Here is a 22,453-nt window from a genome sequence, read left to right as displayed (position 1 = left end):
AAATTGTATTAGTCATCTAATGGCCCAACAACTTCAAGGCCCATGACACTTTGATATTCCAAAACACTTTTGGAAAACCTAGTCGTCATCGACATCGCCGGAGCTCCGTCGCCGCATTCCGGCCAACTTAAAAAAAAATTTATTAAAACTTAAGGGGCTGTTGGGGCTGCCCTTGCTGCCCGAAACGGGCAGCCCCGAGCTGCCCAAAATGGGAAGCAACATGCTGCCTAAAATCACCCCAAAAATCGGCCCTCGATTTGTTGTTTTGGTTGTCTCATGCGGTTAGAAAATGACCTCAACATAATATTATGTAAATGCTACACAAAATATTATCCTTAGCTCTAATACCACTTGAATGAGGATCGATTAAGGTGCCTGAAACTGCAACGGAAGTTTCAAAATTGTTTTTCAACAAGAAAACCGAGCACCTCAACCACTGTAGTGTGTAGCAAATACGAAAAACACGAAATGTCATACATAGGGTGTTTTTAAGAAAATATATCTATCAATCTTAAAATATTGATGTTGGCTCCACCTTAGTTGATATACGACTAAACTCTTGATGGCAAGACAATCTTCAAGCTCTCCTTGCTCCAAAATTAGGCCCACCACCAACTAGCTAGAACCCCTCGTATTTTGCACTAGAAAAATAAGAGGATTTTTCAAATAGAATTGTATGGTTTTCTCAACAATTGAAGAAAGAAAAATGAGGAGAATAGACAATACAAATTTCGGCCAAGTTAGGTGTGGAGGAGAGAAGGGGAGAGCTTTCTTGGTCCTTGAAAAAGTGATAAAGGTGCATGAGCATGCCATGCAATTTTTTTTAATGAAAAGTATTCCCCAACTCTTCACCTTCCAAGCATGCAATGTAAGTGGGCGTCTAACATTTACAAAGCCCATGGACTTTAGTTTTAAATGTCTCAAACATATTTGAGTCCATTTAAAACTTTACTTTATTTTACTCAAGCTCACTTTAATAATTATTTCTAATTGGGCTCAACAAGATCCAATGTTATTTAATTAATTCAACACTTGAATTAATTTAATTATTTGGACTCTACTAAGCCCACTAGTGTTTAATTAATTTAACACTTGAATTAATTTAATTTGGTTCATAATAATGTTTATAAAAATCACAATTTTCAAATACATTATTTGTTTGGCCAACTATTAATTTAGGAACACTTCCTCAAATAAAAGTTACATTTTCCTTATAGAAGTCATACTTCTATTTTTCCTTACGCTTATAAACTCCTTTATAAGCCGTTCAACATATTGAACTATTTTACTTCTCAACGGGATCTAGAAAGCTAGCACTTGTGTGGCCTCAATGGTTCATTGATACATCTAGCCGTGGATTCACATTTCCATGTGATTCGGACTAAACATGTCCTTATACGAGCATACCCAATTGCTCCATTCTTAATTATCAACTCCTTGATAACAAGAACGTCAGAACTCAAGTCTGATAGTACCCAACCAATCATATTAAACGCCTAGCAGCATCGCTTACATGATTCCCTAGGTATCAAATGATAGTGCCTGCAAGAACCATTCAATTATGGTTAGCGTACAGTACGGTCCCTTCAACTCATATATCCCGACCGATTCGACAACCATTGGTATATCGAGAGTCGTCAATGAATCGATACTATGTGTCATGTCGTAGTTGCATCGATGGAGTAATCTATGAAACCCCTTTCATAATTACCACCATACTCTGATCAGAGATTTCATACTACATATACATGAGATCACATAGGATATCCATACCAAAAGGTAGGCGGTGAATCCCCGACTACAATGCATCGACTCCTATATGTTTCGACAAAACACCCAACCTTGCCACCTGATGACCCCATGAGAGTCGGTAAACAAGTCAAAGTGTAATGCTAGCACATAGAGCCTCAATGTTGTCCCGGGTCATAAGGACTAATGGTGTACAATCATAAACTAGGACGTTTCCACTCGATAAGTGAGAACCACTTGGAAAGTTCTTTATGGAGGGTTGTTCAGTGCACTCTACCAGGAGCACCTATCTGCATGCTCGGACATCACAATATCCCCTACCAATGAAACATGGTACTCACATCGCAGATACTAGTCTCGAGCTCGAGCGGCCTATATCCTTCTTAGCGGCGGCTGAATCGACTAGGAACTGTTTAGAATATACAGTATTCCAAATATGAGTTTCATGATACTCATCATATAAGCATCTCATATTCTTTCTGCTATTTGTATATTCAAGGACTTTCTATGCAACTAGCATGGGAATACAGATAAAGAAGTGCCAAAACAATAATTTCAAATATTATTAAAATAAAGATTGTTTATACATAGAGTTTAAACATGAACCCTCGGCCAACATTTGGCTCGACGGGCACCTACTCTAACACACATTGTGTACACAGGCCAGATTCGGCGGTAGAGCTACACGATAAGCTTGTGTCCCAACTCTATCAAGAATCTCAAACGGTCCAATAAACCTCAGACTCAGCTTGCCTCTTTTCCTAAATCTCATAACACCCCTCATAAGTGCTATCTTTACAAAAACGTGGTCCCCTAAGGCAAACTCTAGATCCCTTCTCGTCTTGTCAGCATAACTCTTTTGGCGACTCTGTGCGGTCTTCATCCTGTCACGGATCTTGACCACCACATCTGCAGTCTGCTAAACAATCTCTGGACTAAGCTCTGACCTCTCACCGACTTCATCCCAATAAATCGGCGATCTGCATTTCCTTCCATACAATGCCTCGTATGGAGCCATACTAATAGATGATTGGAAGCTGTTGTTGTAGGTAAACTCCACTAGAGGTAGCTTAGATTCCCAAGTCCCATGGAAATCGATCATACAGGCTCGCAATAGATCCTCCAAAATCTGAATCACTCGCTCAGATTGGCCATCTGTCTGAGGGTGAAAAGCTGTAGTGAATAGCAACTTCGTCCCCATGATTTCATGCAAACTCTTCCAAAAGGACGATTTAAACCTCGGGTCCCTGTCGGACACAACAGAAACTGGGATTCCATGGAATCGGACTATCTCCCTGATATAAAGCTCCGCATACTGCGTCATGGAGAAAGTCATCTTTACTGGCAAGAAATGTGCCGACTTAGTAAGTCGATCCACTTTAACCCAAATAGCATTGGATCCCCTGACTGACCTCGGCAACCCAACAACGAAATCCATGGTGATATTCTCCCATTTCCACTCGGGGATTGGGAGTTGCTTAAGCATCCCTGCTGGCCTCTGATGCTCTGCCTTCACCTGCTGACAAGTGAGACATTCATACACAAAACGGCGGATGTCTCTCTTCATCCCTGGCCACCAATACAAAATATGCAAATCCTTGTACATCTTGGTACCACCTGGGTGAATAGAATACGGAGATGCGTGTGCCTCTGTCAGAATATCCTCTCTTATCGAATCAACACTAGGCACCAACATTCTACCTCTGTATCTCACAATACCATCAGAAACTGTGTGAAGTACATTGCCCTTGGCCTCATCCTTCAATCTCCATTTCTGTAACTGCTCATCTGAAGGCTGACCTGCACGGCCAAAACGTCTACAAGAAAATTGATTTATAATGACAAAATTTTAATGAGGGCATGAAAAATGGGTCACTAAAAACATAATTTTCGAAGTTTTATGAGGGTAAAAAAACCATTATTAAAGAATTAAATTATTAGTGACGAATTATCAATTTCGTAGCTATAGATAACTAATCCCGTCATTATGTAAATAAAAAAAAATCCCTCTCATAATTGCCTACATATTTTAGGCGCCATGTATAAAATCATTTCCCTCCAATCACTCTAATCACCCCTACAGATTTTAGGCACCTACATAATCCATTTTTATTTTTCATTATTAAAAAAATAAAAACATCTTTTACCCCAATTACAATTATATTTCTCACCTTCAATTAATCTGTGTAAACCCTCTCCTCCCCTCCCCTCCCCTCCCCTCCGACTTCGTTTTTTTTGTCAACTACAGATTTTTCTCGCCTCTCATAATCGCTATGATCTGGTATTTTGATTATGCTTCTGTTATTGATTAGATCTGAACACGTTTCTCATTGATGTGTTAATGAATTTGGTGTTTGTATAATTTTAGATTTCTTTTAATCGGAGAATGGCGTAAGAATTGTGATTGTTACGTTCTTGCTTCTGAGATGAAAATTCGTATCCCATGCCCATTGCCTCTCCAAAATCTGTAATTATTATATAAAAATTTAATTAATTATTTATAGATAAAAGTATTGAGAACTAAGATAGTTGGGAAATTTTTTTTTAAAAAAAAACGTAAAATTATTTGTTGATTTACTTCCAATAATGTGTACTAAATCACCATGAATCCACGGAAGGTTTTGTCGGCACCACAATCAACTTTATTTGTCATAAATTAATATATAGATTCACGCATCCTACTCTAACACAACATTAAACAATTTCTGCAAAAAATCTCTCGTAATTTTCAAAATAAAATTATTTAGCTGAAATTTTGAGAATCTTTTTTTTTTAAAAAAGAGGAAAATATCATATTATGCTAAAGATTTATAGATTTTAAATATTACTGATTATGAGTTTAGGTCCATAGGTTGTTGAAAAATGGAATTATTTAATGTATTTTAAAAAGCGAAACCAACTTAGTTATGCTTTTTTTATTTATTTAATTATTAAAGTGGGAAGAGAATATGAGTGGTAATAATTAGCCAACAACTCCCACAAGTCACAACTTTATTGTTATTATTTTATTAATTAATGATGAATATTCTTTACATATACATAGGATTGGGGATTATTATGTAATTAACATTAATTTAAGAACGAAAATTGGAAACATTTTTGGAAAGGACAATATTTTTTGTTGCATTAGAGTTTTAGGTTCCTTTACTTTAGGAGGAATCTTATTTATTACTTTATCAATAAATACAAATGAGCATTATGCTTTTTCTACTTTAGGAGGATCTTGTGGAGCTTTTATCACAAAATGTTTTTATTGGATGTAAAAAATTATGGGACATTTAATGGATGTGTATTATCATGATTTTGGTGTTGTAGAATTCCTGCATTTCGTATTCTAATGAAGCGTATTGCTGATTAATATGACAAAATGTTGTATAATCATTGGGAAAGTTCTTTTTCGAAATATCTGCTGTCAAAAGCTATCATCACCATTAGATATTAACGTCTATTAACTATTTAACATGCTCCGTCCATCCATCCAGCAAAGGATGATCTATGAATTTCGATCGGATTCAATTTCATTTTTTGGTTTTTGAGTATATATGAATCAAGAGGTGACCTCTCTGACTTGAGCATTTGTAGTTTTTTTAGTGTATACATTTGATCTCAATCTGTTAAATATAATAGCATAATTTAAAGTTGTATTATGGTAATAGTAAGCTGAAACTATCATTTTTAAGCATCGCAGAACATATCTTTTTGTTGTGTTGCCTCTTATCTGTTGCAGATTCTTTTGAGCAAGAATTCGTACTCGTAAAAGGAAAATGGCACCTAGTAAGGAATGGATGATTCTTTTAATGATCGATTCAATGAAAAATACAAGGTTGGAGTTGAACAATTTTTGAATTATGCTTTTAAGAAGACAAATAAAGAGAATAGTATTCGGTGTCCATGTGTGAAGTGTAATAACACTGATTATGGATCTCGTGAAGTGGTTGAAATGCATCTAAATGTGAATGGAATAATGCCAAATTATACAACTTGGTATCACCATGGTGAAAGGCTTGGTGAGTCTTCATCTGATGATGAAGAATCCGAAGGAAGTGATTGTGATGAAATTTTAAGGGATTTGTATCCTAACATGGATGGTTTTTATAGAAGTGGATCTGAAATTGGTTCATCAAGTGAGAATAAACATGTAGAGGGACTGAATGATGAAGCAAAGAAATTTTACAGATTGTTAAAGGACTCTGAGCAACCAACTTATCCAGGTTGTGACACCTCAAAATTATCTGTGCTTGTCAAACTATTACACATTAAGAGTATTGGTCGATGGAGTAATGAATCATTTGATATGTTGCTACAGCTGTTGAAACAAATACTCCCAATCGGTTCAAATTTGCCAAAATCATATTATGATTCCAAAAAAATTATTAAAGATCTTGGTCTCTCTTATCAAAAAATAGATGTGTGTAAAAATGATTGTATGCTGTATTGGAAGGAAGAAGATAAGTCTAACATGTGCAAAATATGTGGTGCTTCTAGATGGAAAGAAAATAGTCATAATGAGGAAACCAAAGTTCGAAAGAATGGTAAGAAATTAGCAGTGAAGACCTTTCGTTACTTTCCTTTAAAGCCAAGGATTCAAAGGTTATTCATGTCTAAAAAGACTGCATCTTTTATGAGATGGCATCATGAAAAAAGAGTAGATGATGGAATTATGAGACATCCAGCTGATTCTATGGCATGGAATTCGTTCGATGATTTGCATAAAGATTTTTCCATTGAACCTCGAAATGTACGACTTGGTCTTGCTAGTGATAGTTTCCAACCGTTTACTCATTCAAAAAAATCATACAGCATTTGGCCAGTAATACTCATTCCATACAATTTGCCTCCATGGATGTGCATGAAAGAATCTAATTTTATTCTTTCAACTCTCATACCAGGTCCAAGGGTCCGGGAGATACTATTGATGTCTATCTTAAACCTTTGATAGAAGAGTTGAAGGAGTTGTGGGAACTAGGCATTGAAACATTTTGTGGGGACCCGGACGCTAATTCATTCCTTAATCGTCTTTAGGAATAATTCAAACAATTATAATAAACAGGGTCTAAATTTTTTTTTTTTAAATACAAAGTGGAAACGTAATGTAATTCAATTCAGATTACATACTAAACATAAACATATAAATCTTGTATTATTTACAAGAATTCAACTAGGTTCAACTATATATCCGTGCTGAATCCTAAGTTGCTTCGAAGCCCGGATCTCCATGCTATCTAGTCCAGCCTCGTTCTCTTCTTGACCCTGATCCTATCCCACCTGTTGCCATGCACACATACAAACAAGACAACAGCCGGATAACTCCGGTGAGAATTACATTCTCAGTATAAATCATGTATACATGCAATCATAAAAATAATATAAAAGCATATAACAGATATGTCTAACATGTATTCAAATCAGAATATAAATCCATATCAAGAATAAATCCTATTCTAAACATGTACCATCGTCAGGAACATAACTCATCATGTACCATATTCAGGAACCTAATCAACATAACTCAATATAAACTGTCAATTAGACTCATGACTCTACATTTTAGAGTAGACTCAATCCTAGTCTAGGGATCCCGGTTTCCAGATGTGGGTATTCTCATATCGACCAACAGTAATAGAAAAGACTCCAGTTCTATCCACGTCGATATGGTATCGATCAGCAGTAATAGAAGAAGCTCTGATTCTATCCACATCGATATAGTATCGATCACCAGTAATAGAAGAAACTCCGATTCTATCCACATCGATATAATATCGATCATCAGTAATAGAAGAAGTTATAATTCTATCCACATCGATACGGTACCGATCACCAGTAATAGAAGAAGCTACAATTCTATCCACATCGATAGCCAAACATCCGGTGACAGACTTTGGCACAATCGCCAATACACTATCTGGTGACATCGTGCAATGTGCCTGTGGCGATCCCACCACTATTAGGCACTTCTGTCACAAGATTACTCGTCTAATATCTGCTGTCTATAAATCAAGAGAACAAGTACATCAATCAAATCAATACAATAAGGTAAAGTATGTGATTTAGGGAAACTCGAGCCAAACCTCACTCGAGTTGTGCAATCCCAACTCAACATTAATTTATACCTTTATCTTCTCGGTCTGACGAAGACGAAGTCCCGAATTCAACTCTGTCCATACCCAATCTGATAATAACAATCGAATAGATACAATATCAGTATATAACTCAGTTCAAAACCTGTTCTGATTAATACTCAAATCAAAACATAATCTGATCAATGCCAATCGACATATGATACCACAATACCATCTCAACCAATACCGAGTTTGATCAATATAAATTTACGGATGTTTCGACGGCATAACAATACAGTCTCGATAACCCCATCAATCTCAACATCACAGATACAATACCAGAATTCATAATCAATATCGGTGCAACTCATAATTTCAATAACAATACAAATCTGATATCGAATCTCAATTAATCAATTCCAAAAATCATAACAATTACATAACCAGTCTGTTCTTTAATCTGACTTCGATTATACGATGTTCACTGTATCAGAAACACCATATATGATTCCTATTCAATTCTGACAATATCTTATTTTTAAATCATGTTCAAACGTAACAAAACTTACGTCCAGTTGAAGCTGTCATCGCTAGGAACACGGTACTGTACTCGGATTCGAAAACAGACGGACGGATTGCTCGTAACTTAAATTTCACCCAAAGCTTCCCTCGGTTTCTTCCTCTTTCAATTCTGAGGAACAAATTGCTTGTATATACATATATATATATACACGTTGCACCTAAAAGACAAGTGGCTTCTTCTTGTTCTGCATGTCGCGCGCATATGCGCGCACAAGGTCGCGCATATGCGCCGGTAGTTCGAACTAGCATCTTTTGTCTGCTCGCGCATATGCACCGATCAACTCCGCGCATATGCGCCGAACATTCTGCCCATCACGCGCATGTGCGCCATCTACGTCGCGCATATGCGCCATCTACGTCGCGCATATGCGCCGAACTCTCTGGACGTTCCGCGCATGTGCGCGCATGGTTCTGTCTTCCTCGCGCATGTGCGCCCATACATGTCGCGCATGTGTGCGGGGACTCTTCTTGCACCACATGTTAAATCTTCTTTCGGCTCTCCAGGTCTGATCCGTTTCGTCTATAATCATCTCAATTAATAAATAAATCATTTCAGATTAATCTCAGATTACAGTAATAAAATCTCGGGCCTTACACATTTGATGCTTCAACTCGCCAAATTTTTAAATTGCATGCATCTTTATTGTGGACAATCAATGATTTTCAAGCATATGGGAATCTGTCTGGTTTGAGTACCAAAGGTAAGATGGCATGTCCTTGTTGTAAAAAAGACACTTGTTCTATGAGGTTAGCTAATGGTAAAAAGCAATGTTATATGGGTCATCGACGTTATCTTCATAGCAACCACAGATGGAGAAAAAATAAAAGTTTGTTTGATGGAACTAAAGAGGTAAGACCACCACCACTTTCAGTTTCATGTGGTGATGTGCTTGCTCAAGTGAATGATCTTGAAGGAATCATCTTGACTAAAGATAAAAGAAAGGTGAAAATATCACGTGAAAACAGAGGTGACAATTGGAATAAGAAAAGTATTTTCTTTGAACTTCCGTATTGGAGTTCTCTTTTGTTAAGACACAATCTGGATGTGATGCACATTGAAAAGAACATATGTGAGAATATAGTCAAGACAATTATGAATACGAAGGGGAAGACTAAGGACAATGTCCAAGCTCGTCTTGATTTGGAATCTCTGAAAATTAGACCAGATTTGCATCCAATTCGCAAGGGGGATAAACTTGAGTTGCCCATTGCATCCTACACTTTATCTGCAGAGGAAAAGCACTTGTTTTGCTTATTTTTTAAGCAAATAAGAGTTTCAGATGGGTTTTCATCTAATATTTCTCAAAGTGTTAACATGAAAGAACATAAAATATCAGGTTTGAAAAGTCATGATTTTCATGTCCTTTTACAACATATACTTCCTCTTGGGATACGTGGCCTCCTCCCTAATGCAGTGTGTGAACCACTTATTGAGTTGTCTTTGTTCTTTACTAGTTTGGGTGCTAAAACATTGAAAGTATGTGAGTTACAAAAGATTGAATTCCAAATTCCGATTACTCTTTGCAAGTTGGAACAAGTTTTTCTCCCTTCGTTTTTTTTTATGTGATGGTGCATTTGGCTGTTCATTTGGCTAAGGAGGCTATAATTGGTGGACCTGTACAATATCGATGGATGTACCCTATTGAGCGTATGTTGTATGAGTTAAAACAACTGATTCGAAACATGGCTCGTCCGGAAGTGTGAGGCCCGGGGCCGAAGAGGGCGGGGGGTGATCGCCGATGCCATGAGGTTGCACGGACAATGAGCGGCTCCTGGCAGGCTTCTAGGTGGAGGGAACATGAATGAACCGATCACACACCGGAATGAGAGGGATTCCAAAAGTGTTCAATGTAATGGACTGTACAGTTGAAGAGGGCTTAAAAGATTTGATTTGTACTACTCATATCACGAAGGTGCATCTTCTTTTCGGTAGCTCATCACATAAGAACTCCAAAGTTAAGCGTGCTTAACTTGGGGTAATTTTGGGATGGGTGACCCCCTGTGAAGTTTCATAGGGTGCGTGTGAGTGAGGACATAAGCACGGTGGAAAGACTCGTCTTGGTACAGTGAGGACAGTCGTCGAATCTGGGGCGTTACAGTTGGTATCAGAGCCGACCTCTCTTAGTACGGTGTGGTTCGGGGACGAACCAAGCGGAAGCTGGTGGGCATGTGAGGCCTGGGGCCGAAGAGGACGGGAGGTGATCGCCGGTGCCATGAGGTTGCACGAACAATGAGCGGCTCCTGGCAGGCTTCTAGGTGGAGGGAACATGAATGAACCGATCCCACACCGGAATGAGAGGGATTCCAAGACTTTTCAATGTAATGGACTGTACAGTTGAAGAGGGCTTAAAAGATTTGATTTGTACTACTCATATCACGAAAGTGCATATTCTTTTCGGTAGCTCATCACATAAGAACTCCAAAGTTAAGCGTGCTTGACTTGGGGCAATTTTGGGATGGGTGACCCCCTGGGAAGTTTTCAAGGGTGCGTGTGAGTGAGGACATAAGTACGCTGGAAAGACTCGTCTTGGAACAGTGAGGACAGTCGTCGAATCTGGGGCATTACAGGAAGGCTCAATAGCAGAGGGATATATAGCAAAGGAGTGTATGACTCTTTGCTCAAGATACTTGAAAGACATTGAGACAAAATTCAGTAGACTTGAGCGAAACTATGACAGTGGCTTTCATAAATATAAAGGTGAAATATCCATATTTTCGCAATGTGGACGAGCATTAGGAGCTGGTATAAGTCTTATTCTCGATGACGATGCATGGGAGAAAGCTCATATCTATATTTTAAAGAATTGCGATGAAGTACAACCTTTCGTCGAGTAAGCTCAAATACATTTAAACAACCATTTCTTTTTTATTTTTATATATATGCATTTCTCATTAATGTTGTAACGCAGAGAGTACTCTAAAAATGAGAAAAACAATACACCACAACTATCGGATTACGAATGGAATAGCAATTTTATTCATTGGTTTAAACAGCAAGTAAGTGATTCTATTGTTATAAATTATTTTGTGTTGAACAAGATTATTTGTTCGAGTTATTTACATTGTAATTTATTTGTAGGTTGGCAAAAAGAAAATGCAAGACCAACACAGTAAATATGATGACTTGCTATTGTTGTGCCGTGGTCCTTCAATGTATGTTACATTCTTCAGTGGTAATGTTGTCAACGGATATAGGTTTCGGATTGAAGTTCGTGACAAAGGATGTAGAATACAAAATTCTGGGGTGTGTGTAATAGGTGATATAGGTAGTGAGAAGAATTATGTTGACTATTATGGAGTGTTGACAGAGATTCTTGAACTGCAGTATCTTGACGGAAAACGAGTGGTTTTATTTCGATGTAGATGGTTCGATGTGCATGATAATGAGAAAGGAGCCAAATTAGATGAATATGGATTCACTAGCATTAATTGCCATCGTATTTTGAAAACAAACGAACCCTTTATTCTCGCCAATCAAGCTTCACAAGTGTTTTATGCCATTGACAACATCAATAAAGGTTGGCATGTTGTTGTTAAGACACAACCTCGGGATCTATATGAGATGCCACAACCAATAGAGGACGAGAGCAATAATGCAGATGATTTCGGTGAAGCATATCAACATGCTGAATCTTTCAATTTTGATTGTGGGGGCCAAACTTCATTCGATGTAGATGGTCAAAACATTTGGAGAAGAACAGATTTGGAGCCGCTAGTAGTTGACTTACCAACAAACAAAAGAAAGAGAAAGCGAATTCCAATTTGAAGAAGTATTTACAACTTACCATGTTTCTTAGTTGTTTTTTTATGCTATTCTATTTTGGTAAAATGTATGTTCTTTTATGTGTTAGTTTTTTATTCATTCTGGTTCATTTTCATGTTTTTACTATTTGTACTAATATGTTACATTGCTTATATTAACAGATGAAACCAATGCTTGCCAAAAGTAGTGTAGGCAATATCCGAAAGCCTGTAAAATTTTTAGCTCCTGGTAAGTTGGCCAAGGAGCGTGGATATGGACATAAAACGAGGTCTGTTGGAGATTCTACTGGTAATTTCTTTTCTAAACTGATAGCGTAGATTTATTTTTTATAGAATTTCAACGGTTGATATAATTATTTCATAATTAAATTATCTGTTTTGTTGTTTTCCTGGAAATGCATCTGCCCACAAGAGCTTAGGGGGAATTCAAAGGCTACAGGTTGAAGAGCAAGAAGCTCAATACATCGGCTATCAACGAAGAATTGGTAAACCTCTAAACTTTATGTTGACATTGTAATTTATAGCTCATGCAATTTTTTAGGTCGCTCCCTTTATTTTTAAGTGAAAATATATTGATATAATTGTAAAAAGTGTTTTTTTTTTCTTTCCAAAAGGTGGAATTTCAGCCCATACTCTTATTGTGCATTTTGGGGAAGATGAATGGAAAGAAAGAGATTTTACGGATGATAGTTCTTTCTTAGAAATCTTTAACATATGTAAAAAGTTCATTGACATATATTCTGTTGGTTTCAAAGTCACGGATGGGGTGTAAGACTTTGAGAAATGATAAAGATTTATTGGCTATGTTGAAAGAACATGAGTATGTGGAGAACATAGACATTTATGTAGATGTGGATGAAACTGCCAACCATTGCTCTTCAAACTGCCTGAAGACAATCCAACATCTGGTAGCGTTAATAAAGAGTTAATTATTTTGAGTTTTACTTGTTTTTCTTTATCATTGATTTATTTTCTTTAAATTTGTACAGATTATATCCCATTACCAAGAGTTCCAAAAGTGAGAGATACTAAAATATTGGGTGATTATAAGACAAATGAGAAAGTCATTGTACGGGGTGATGTGGTAAATGGAATTGAAAAAGCTAGTACAGTTCAATGGTTCATAACTATTTCGAAGAACTTTGATATCGAGACTGGCTTGCAATCTATCAGTGAATGTACGATCAAGAAGGCAAGTTCTTTGGCTAAAATAATATTAAATGTTCCATGAACCATAATTTATTATTGTAATTATATGATTTCTTTAGGATTTTCAAATACCAATTGAGGCTGTTGGTCATTATCTTGTTGCTAAATTTACTCCTATGACTGAAGATGGTGAAAGTGGTGAATCGAGCTATGTTGTTACAGACAAATATGTTGATGGTGTAAGTATAATATATTTGAAATGTAGCGTATTATGCATTTTCTATTGATTTCAAATTATAATCTTGATACAATTATTTATTACATCAATTCATTGAATATAGTCAGCAACTCAAAAGGAGAGAAAAGTTCGAGGAAAAAATAAGAATAAGAAAATTGCAGCTTTAAAAAGTGGAGAAAAGATGGAGATCGAATTCTACAACAATCGTGCAGTGGGAAAACATCACAGATATTGGTCAAGACACTTGGGGAAAATCGTGCGTGACAAACATATCTGCCCTATACAAGTGAAAACATGGAAAGAGTTGACTGAATTAGACAAGCAACACATGTGGGATTCAGTGAAGGTAAAAGATTTACATTTTTAATTTCAGGTGAATTTACTGTTAGCATAGAGATAACAACATATTCTAATATATTTTAACTTTTGGTAAATCAACCATTTGCAAATTATTTTGGGTGACTTTTAGTTTATGGTGTGGTTTATTTTTTAATTTGGTGATTTTTAATAAATTTAATAATTTTTAAGGCGGATCTCAATTTTTTATAAGCATAATGAATTGGTGGTATTGGAGATGGTGTGTTTGGAGTTTGGAGAAGAAAGCTTGATCTGAATGAAGTCTTGATTTTGGTATGTAATTTGGGAAAAGAATATTCTCCATGATTATCCCCTTACTGTAGTTTTGGTATGCATCTCCCGAGTGTCGGGCTGGATTTGGTGGTTTGCTGATCTACATTGCTTTTAATTGATGATCTAATCGGATGAATAGTCTGCTTTATTTTTGCTCTTTTGGATTGTGCTATGTGGTTTATTTTTTCTGTTTTAACATCTGACACTGGATGGTTGTATTAATCATTTAGTGACCAAAACCTGTTTTTGAGAATCCTATGTAGCATCTAATATTAATGTCAAATCACTTATGTTAAAACCATGCTATTAGTGGGGAAAAGTTTGACAATTTACATTTTAGCCGCTGGGCAACAATCTGTCTGCAATTTTTTCTTGGTATATGATTGAGATCTGTAAATTTTTTTTAGGTCTTCGAAACATTACTGTCAAATACAAATACCTGCTTCATTCTCTAGCATTTTTCATACTTGGTGGCCGATTGAAATGGCAGAGGTACACTTTAGATATAACTATTGTTGTATTATGATTATGTTGCAGGAATGCTTTTTCAGTCCTAATATAGAATTATATCGTGAGCATACTTTGGAGCATATGGGGGCTTTGTGGACAGCATGGAGGTCATCCTTGAATGTTGATTATGTGAGACCTTGCAAAACTAAAGCTGAAGTTCTAAAAAATGTGCCGCAAGGGTTTAATGCTAAAGAATGGGACTGGCTTGTAACTAATAAGTTCTTAACTGATGAGTTTCAGGTATAATAATACTGGTTCAGAGTGTAATCAGAAATATCTTTATTTTGCAGTTAAATTGCACTCATGGAACTGATGATTGTGATTTTGGTTTGTGATTTATGTAGAAAACCAGTAACCAAAATTCTAATAATCGGGTAAATGGAGTAATGCCTCATCGAACTGGAAGCAAGCCGCACAGACAACTGATATATGAAATGGTCATAAGCATATATATTAATTCTTATAAGCAAAAAAAGCATAAATAATAAACATAATAATTAGCCTTTTATATATCTTTCTGGAAGGCAAGGATATTAACTCACCTGATATTGCAAAAATTTTCTATGAGACTCGACATAAAATGGAAAGCTTGTTGAGCCAGAAGCGCAAGAAAAATATGTAAATATCACTACTTAATCTTTTAACATAAATTTGTTGTTTATCATTTATTTAAATGACATGAGTGATGGACCTTTGTAGGATGAGATTGTGAAGACTGTTCAATCTAATGCATCACTCTCACATATTGAGGTTGTTGAAAAGTGTTTTGGACCACAGCGCCATAGTCACGTCTTTGGTTTTGGAGGTGAAATGAAAAGAAAACATTTTAATTGTTCACAAGCTGCTTATATAAAAGATCTTGAGGCTAAGCTCCATGAGAAGGAAGAAGAAAATAATAACTTTAAGAGACGCATGGATGGAATTGAAAGTAGATTATCCAAAATCGAGAATGAAAACCAAGAAACTTCATATGCACCTAAATGTCTGGTGAAGGTGTGTTGTGCTACCTTGAATTTTTACTACAGATATTTTACTTCAGGTTTATACATTATTCTGCATTTATTCCTTTTTGGGAGTTTGCTAGTTATGTGTATTAGGCGTCTACCCATGATATAATGCCCCTTTAACTTGGGATACATTTATAGTAAATTACCCAAAATCAAGGTGAGCTAATAATGAAGCAGATTGATACGAACAAGTGGACTTGTAAGATCAAAGGTTATGGATTTATTAGTTTCTCCCCATGATATAATGCACCTTTGTGTATCTCCATGTTCTCTTGTAGACATTTTGATCCATTTTAGTGAATCCAACTTCTAATTAGACAACATCGTTTTGTATTTTATGTTGATTTTTTGTTGAGGATTGCTGTGCTGAAGAGTTGGAATCAAAGGATCATTTAAGCAACTCGAAATTGTGTTTGTGGCTTCTAAAAATTTTCTCAATAAAAAATTGTGCACTTGTTTAACATCAATATTCGAGGCTTCATGTGTTAGGTCTATCTGCATAATTTTCTGGCATTTGCTTTTTGTATGAGATTAATACCTTTGATAAGAGATTTTTTTTTTTAATTTGCGATTTTGTGTTGACATGTATATAGACTTTGTTCAGGATATTTTGTTTACAAATTTCGACATCAAGAAAGTTTTCCCTTTTACTTTATGTTTGGATTACATCTTTATTTTAATTTATTTTTTCTATTTTTGTTTTACAGATTACACGCTGCCTTAATCTGATGTCGTGCTTCAAAGAAGAATTCAAGCATTGATTAGGAAATTAGTACATGATTTTTTAAAGCAACTACTAAGTGATCATCACTTATGGTCCTCAAATATTTTTGTATTCCAAGGAGTAGAGATTAGGAAATACTTCAAGTATCCATCAAAATGGAACTCATGCTTTGGAACAAATTGCAATTCTGTATATTTTGAATATATGAAAAGATATGGATGCAGTTGTTTATATAAAATATTTTGTTCAAAAAAATTACTTCTTCCAGATTTCATATTTTTTTATTAATGTTATCTTTTAATATAATGACAAATTCATATAAAATAATTATTATAAATTTCATCACAATTAAAAAATTTTTTTAACGAGAGTAATTAATGATTTAATGAGACGTAATTTCATAGTTAAATCAATTTTTAGTGAGAGGCTAATAACTAATAATTATAGTAAATTTCATCAATAAAATAACATATAGTGAGTGCTCTTATAATGATATAATGAGGAGATGTGTTGTCATTAAAATATTATTTAATAAGAAGCAAATGGTAGTATAATGACGAAAAATTTCGTCATTTATATTCATTTTAATGACGGTATAATTTCATCATTAAATATGTTATAACAATAATGACGGGATCTCTTTATCGTCATTAATTATTTTTACCTAGGAGGGCAATAATGAAGGTATATGATGGGAAATTTGCCGTCATTAAAAGTTATTTATGACAGGTTTTGGACATTTAATGACAATATTTTCCGTAACTATAGATCAATTTTCTTGTAGAGAACTTTGAATCTCTGACTGAAGAGGTCTCTGCACTGGCAACAGTGCTACGACTGCAACTTTTCTGCTCAAGGCGTCTGCCACAACTTTAGCTTTCCCTGGATGGTAGCTAATTTCACAATCGCAGCCTTTTACCAACTCCAACCACCGTCTCTGTCTCATATTCAGCTCTTTCTGCGTGAAGAAATACTTGAGACTCTTGTGATCGGTAAATATCTGGCATTTCTCGTCGTACAAGTAATGTCTCCAAATCTTCAAGGCAAAAAAAACGGCGGCTAACTCAAGATCATGAGTCGAGTAGTTCTTCTCATGCACCTTCAACTGCCTGGAAGCATAAGCTATAACCCGACCATGCTGCATCAACACTGCGCCTAACCCGAGCTTAGATGAATCAGTGTATAACACAAAATCTCCTTGCCCGGATGGTATGGCTAACATTGGCGCTGAAATAAGAGCTTGCCTCAAAGTATCGAAGCTCTTTTCACACTCGCCACTCCACACGTACTTAGCATTCTTCTTGGTCAGTGAAGTGAGCGGCACTGCTATCGATGAAAATCCCTGAATAAATTTCCTGTAGTAGCCTGCTAGGCCTAGGAAACTGCGAATCTCAGATGCATTATTCGGCATAACCCATTCCTAGACTGCTGCTACCTTAGCTGGATCCACCTCAATACCACTGCTAGATATTATATGACTCAAAAATGCTACCTTATCCAACCAGAATTCACACTTACTGAACTTCGCAAAAGTTTGCGACTCTGCAAAATCTACAAAACTGTACTCAGATGCTGAACATACTCCTCATGGCACTTCGAGTAAATGAGAATGCCGTCAATGAACACTATGACAAACTGATCTAGGTAGGGCTGGAATACTCGATTCATCAAGTCCATAAAAATTGCTGGAGCATTCGTCAGTCCAAACGGCATCAATAAGAACTCGTAATGCCCATATCTGGTTTTGAAAGCTGTTTTATGAACATCTGCATCTTTCACCTTCAGCTGGTGATACCCCGATCGAAGATCAATCTTAGAGAATGTAATACCCGAGATTTTATTATTGTAATCTGAAATGATTTTTTGATAATTGATGTGATTATAGACGGAAAGGATCAGACCGGGAAAGGTAATAGAAGACTGAATTATGTGCGAGGACAGAACCCCTCGCGTATATGCGTGACCGGACAGGGGGCATATGCGCGAGTTAGGCAGAGATCCTCGCGCATATGCGCAACGGACCCACGCATAAGCACGAGCATGGCAGAGAACCTCGCGCATATGCGCCGGGAGAGGACGCGCATATGCGCAAGCTGTGGAAGGAAAAATGCCGAGACAAGTCTGCCTCGCGCATATGCGCCGAGGGAGGTCGCGCATATGCGCGAGACGTGCAGCATAAAGGAGGAGCCACTTGGTTTTGCCATGCAAATATAATATGTAAAATGACTTCATTCCTTCAGATTCAGTGGCAAAGAAACCGAGGAAAGCTTCAGAGAGTTTCAAGTTTTCAATTTTGAAGTTTGAACTTTGCACAAAATCCGTCCGTCTGATTTTTAATCCGAGTGCAGTACTGTACTCCTCTTGACAAGAGCTTCAACTGGACGTAAGTTTTATTATGTTTTGATATGATCTGAAAATCTGATATGAGAGGAATCCTGATATGACTGATATTGTCTAGTTCTAAGATTGTTGTCATCGTATAATCGAAACCGGATCGAAGAACGAATATCATATGAAATTGTTATGATTTTTCAGAATTGATTTGATTGAGATTATACAGATTTGATATCAGATTGAGTTTGTTATTTATTATGAGGTGTTGAGATTGATATCTATTGATTTGTATTGCTGGGTATATTGAGATTGTGCCGTTATGCCGTTGAAACAAAATTAGATTGAGTTCTGATTATAGCCAGTATTGATTTGAGTTGTATATTGATATTGTACTCCTCAATATTGTCATTGCTTGATTGAGTATTGACAGATTCGAATTATAAACTTCGACTTCGTCAGATCGACAAAAGAAAAAAATAAATCAATGTTGAACCGGGAAGATACGACTCGAGTTTGATTTGACTTGAGTTTCCCAAAACCACATACTTTACTTTATTGCATTGATGTTTGCAATTTATGAGATTGATATGCTTAGTCTATTTATTTATAGCAGAGCATGTATTGAGTCATGGGCGGATGTGCCTAGTCATTGGCGGAGGTGCCAAGTCTTTGGCGGATGTGCCAAGACACTGGATGTTGATGTATATCGATGTTTGCTTAGGAGAAGATCGACTTCTGTTGCTGAGATTCGATATAGTATGCCAATGTCCAGGAACCGGGATCCCAAGATTATAGATGAGTCGAGTCTGAGATGATGAGTCCAAAGTTTATTTACAGCTTAATATCGATTCATGGCTTTCAGATTTTGATACATGTTATTGATATATGTTTCATGCTTTTATATTTGTTTATATGATTGCATGTATACGTTGTTTATATCGGGAATGTATTTCTCACTGGAGTTATCCGGTTGTTGTTGTGTTTGTATGTGTGCATGACAACAGGTGGGACAGGATCAGGGTCAAGAAGAGGATGAGAGATCAAGATTAGCGTGGAGATCCGGACTTAGAAGTAGATTTGGTTATCAACACTTGATATTTAGTTGTTGAACCTTAGTTTGAGATAAATGTATTTGTACAAGACTTGTACTTTACTCTGGTTGTTTATATCAGATTGATTATCTTATGTTCCACACTTATGTATTTAAAAAAAAAATTTAGACCTAGATTAATAAATTGATCCACTTAATCCCCGAAGACGAATTAGGTTCGGGTCCCCACAGCAGGTGGTATCAGAGCAGTAGGTTCCTTAGACTGGAATAGAAGCTAGTAAGCGAGGTAGATTGAGTTTTCTTTCCTGCTTTCGCTATGCTTGCATGTTTTACTGCTTTGAAATACATGTTTACCTGAATATCTGATTTGATTGGAAATATGTGTTATTGAGAATGAATCAGAACCGATTCTAGATCAGCAGTAAGATGATCAGAGGAGAACTGAAACAGATTTGTGATATTTGGTTACTAATCCTCTTGATAATTAGATATGCCTCCTCGAAGAGTCCCAGAACAGGGTAGTACCTCGACTAATCCGATGGATGTCACAGCAACTCCGATGGAAACGTTACTGAAGAGATTTCAGTCGTTTAAACCGCCGACTTTGAAGGGTACAGAGAATTTTGTTGAGTGTGAGAGTTGGCTTGATGATATTGAGATGCTATTTGATTCATTGGATTATACAGACGAGCGCTGAGTTAGACTGATTGGGCACCAGTTGCATGATGTTGCAAAGAATTGGTGGCTTACGACTAAGATGGCTTTGGAGCATCGAGGTACAGTTATTACTTGGAAGATCTTTAAGACTGAATTTTATCAAAGATTTTTCCCAGTATCGTACAGGAAGGACAAGGGTGCAGAGTTTGATAATTTGAGACAGGGTCAGTTGAACATTGAAGAGTATGTGGCCAAGTTCTCTACCTTGTTACAATTTGCTCCACATGTTGCTAAGAATGATGAAGCTGTTGCTGATCAGTTTATCAATGGGCTAAATATTGAGATCTTTACATTGGTAAACACAGGGAGACCGAATAACTTTGCTGACGCCCTGAACAGAGCCAAAGGAGCTGAAGCTGGCCTGATTAGGCAGAAAGGAGCTTCATATATTCCTCCAGTACCGAGACAGCAACAAACTTCTACCCCATCCCAGCAACCCCCTCCCAGATTTGAGAGTGGCAGTAGCAGTGGTGGGAAGAAAGACTACTTGAAAGCCCGAGGAAGATAGTTCAAGAGGCCTGGTAGTAGTTCTTCTAGCTCCAGTGGTTCACGACAGAGCAAGAATAGTATCGGGGTCTATTGCAGAACTTGTGGAGGGAGACATCTCACTGAGCAATGCCAAGGAGTACTTGGTAGTTGCCGTATCTGCAGACAACAGGGACACTTTGCCAGAGTCTGTCCCCAGCAAGGTTCCCAGAGATCCCATGGATCAGAATCATCTGGATCAGTGGCTCAGACTGATAGACGATCAGCTGATGTTCACTCTTTCCAGCCACCGACTACTACTCAGTCACAGCAGAGGCCAGGAGGAAGCCAGACTGTTAGCCAGCGTCCGAGACAGCAGGTGTAGAGGCCTGAAATTCGTATTTGAAAATTTGCGGAAAAATTTAAAATTTTCTCTTTAAATAAATAAAATGTCTCATTCATGAAATAAACTGATAAAAAGTTTAATGTTCAAAATAGCAGCGGAAGTAATTATTGTTTGCAAAATAACAATTTAAAATAATCCAACAAAAGATAAAATGTTTGGGCGTAAAAATGGTAAGTGCTGAAAATGAGGTCCTCGGGTTCCACTACTGCCGACCCAAGATGGCTCACTGGTCCCCGCCCTCGATCCCGACCTCATCAGTACCTACAACAATCAAGTCTAGTGATCTAAAGACTCAGCATGCATATATCGTAAATAACGAGTAATAATAATAAAATCGCATGCAAAGTGAAAATATCATGTCATGGGTAATTATAATTCGTGCATAACTTAACTGAAAATCATAAGTGAAATGTTTGCTCAATCCAGCCCTGTCATAAAATAACATGTCATAAATTTTCTGTTGAGATTATGTTCTACGCTAGTGGCCCCTGAACTGAATCGCCTGATCAAACTAAACCGCAGTATATTGGGCGGTAGAGATCATCACAGCCCTTGGACTGGATATTCGTACCAATAACTGAGCATGAGTCGGTAAGTGACCACCGGGTGAAGTAATAATCCCATGATAAGCTGCCATCCCATGATAGTGAAGTGGCCACAAGTAATATTGCATAAATCTCAAAAATGAACATTTTATATTTTTATGCACGTAATATAATTAAGTAACATAATTAAATATCCTGTATTAATTTTACCGAATGGGTTCGATCGTTACCAGGCTCACTGCGACCTAAATTTAACATGAAAAATATGCAATGGTTTTAACTTGACCAAAACTTTGTAATTGAACCCAAAAACGAGACAATTACGCCCAACAATTTATTATTTAATCATGACTCCGTGCCAACCCGAACCAACACCGAACCATCATTTAGTCATGATTAAAATACACCTAAAATGATGAAATAATGCCCCTAAAATTACAGTACTCGAAATTTTGGTGAATGGAGGCCAAAACATGAAACGCTCTTTCGAGAGTCACTTTGGCACATTGCACCGTAAATTCTAGT

At 36.8% G+C, this 22,453-nt stretch overlaps 1 protein-coding gene across 1 annotated transcript; it reads left to right on the top strand.

Annotated features, from left to right (window-relative positions):
• The first annotated feature begins 12,517 nt into the window (after positions 1 to 12,517).
• On the top strand, positions 12,518 to 15,164 carry LOC142505936 (uncharacterized). Its single transcript, XM_075619079.1, has 7 exons — positions 12,518 to 12,637; positions 12,767 to 13,060; positions 13,142 to 13,330; positions 13,421 to 13,540; positions 13,643 to 13,885; positions 14,707 to 14,919; positions 15,024 to 15,164. The coding sequence occupies exons 4-7, from the start codon at positions 13,478 to 13,480 to the stop codon at positions 15,162 to 15,164; spliced, it is 660 nt and encodes a 219-aa protein (XP_075475194.1). The 5' UTR covers positions 12,518 to 12,637; positions 12,767 to 13,060; positions 13,142 to 13,330; positions 13,421 to 13,477.
• The last annotated feature ends 7,289 nt before the right edge of the window (positions 15,165 to 22,453 follow it).

The sequence above is a fragment of the Primulina tabacum genome, chromosome 10, assembly GCF_025594145.1.
Source record: "Primulina tabacum isolate GXHZ01 chromosome 10, ASM2559414v2, whole genome shotgun sequence".
Lineage (NCBI taxonomy): Eukaryota > Viridiplantae > Streptophyta > Magnoliopsida > Lamiales > Gesneriaceae > Primulina > Primulina tabacum.
Note: the sequence above shows the minus strand (reverse complement) of the source record. Positions and strands in the feature narration are given on the sequence as shown.

Bases quoted from the DNA above. Each gene is read 5' to 3' on its own strand.
- LOC142505936 (XM_075619079.1), top strand. From the start codon at position 13,478: ATGACTGAAGATGGTGAAAGTGGTGAATCGAGCTATGTTGTTACAGAC. The intron at 13,541-13,642 runs GTAAGTATAATA...CATTGAATATAG, and splicing joins CAGACAAATATGTTGATGGT to TCAGCAACTCAAAAGGAGAG. The intron at 14,920-15,023 runs GTATAATAATAC...TGATTTATGTAG, and splicing joins TCTTAACTGATGAGTTTCAG to AAAACCAGTAACCAAAATTC.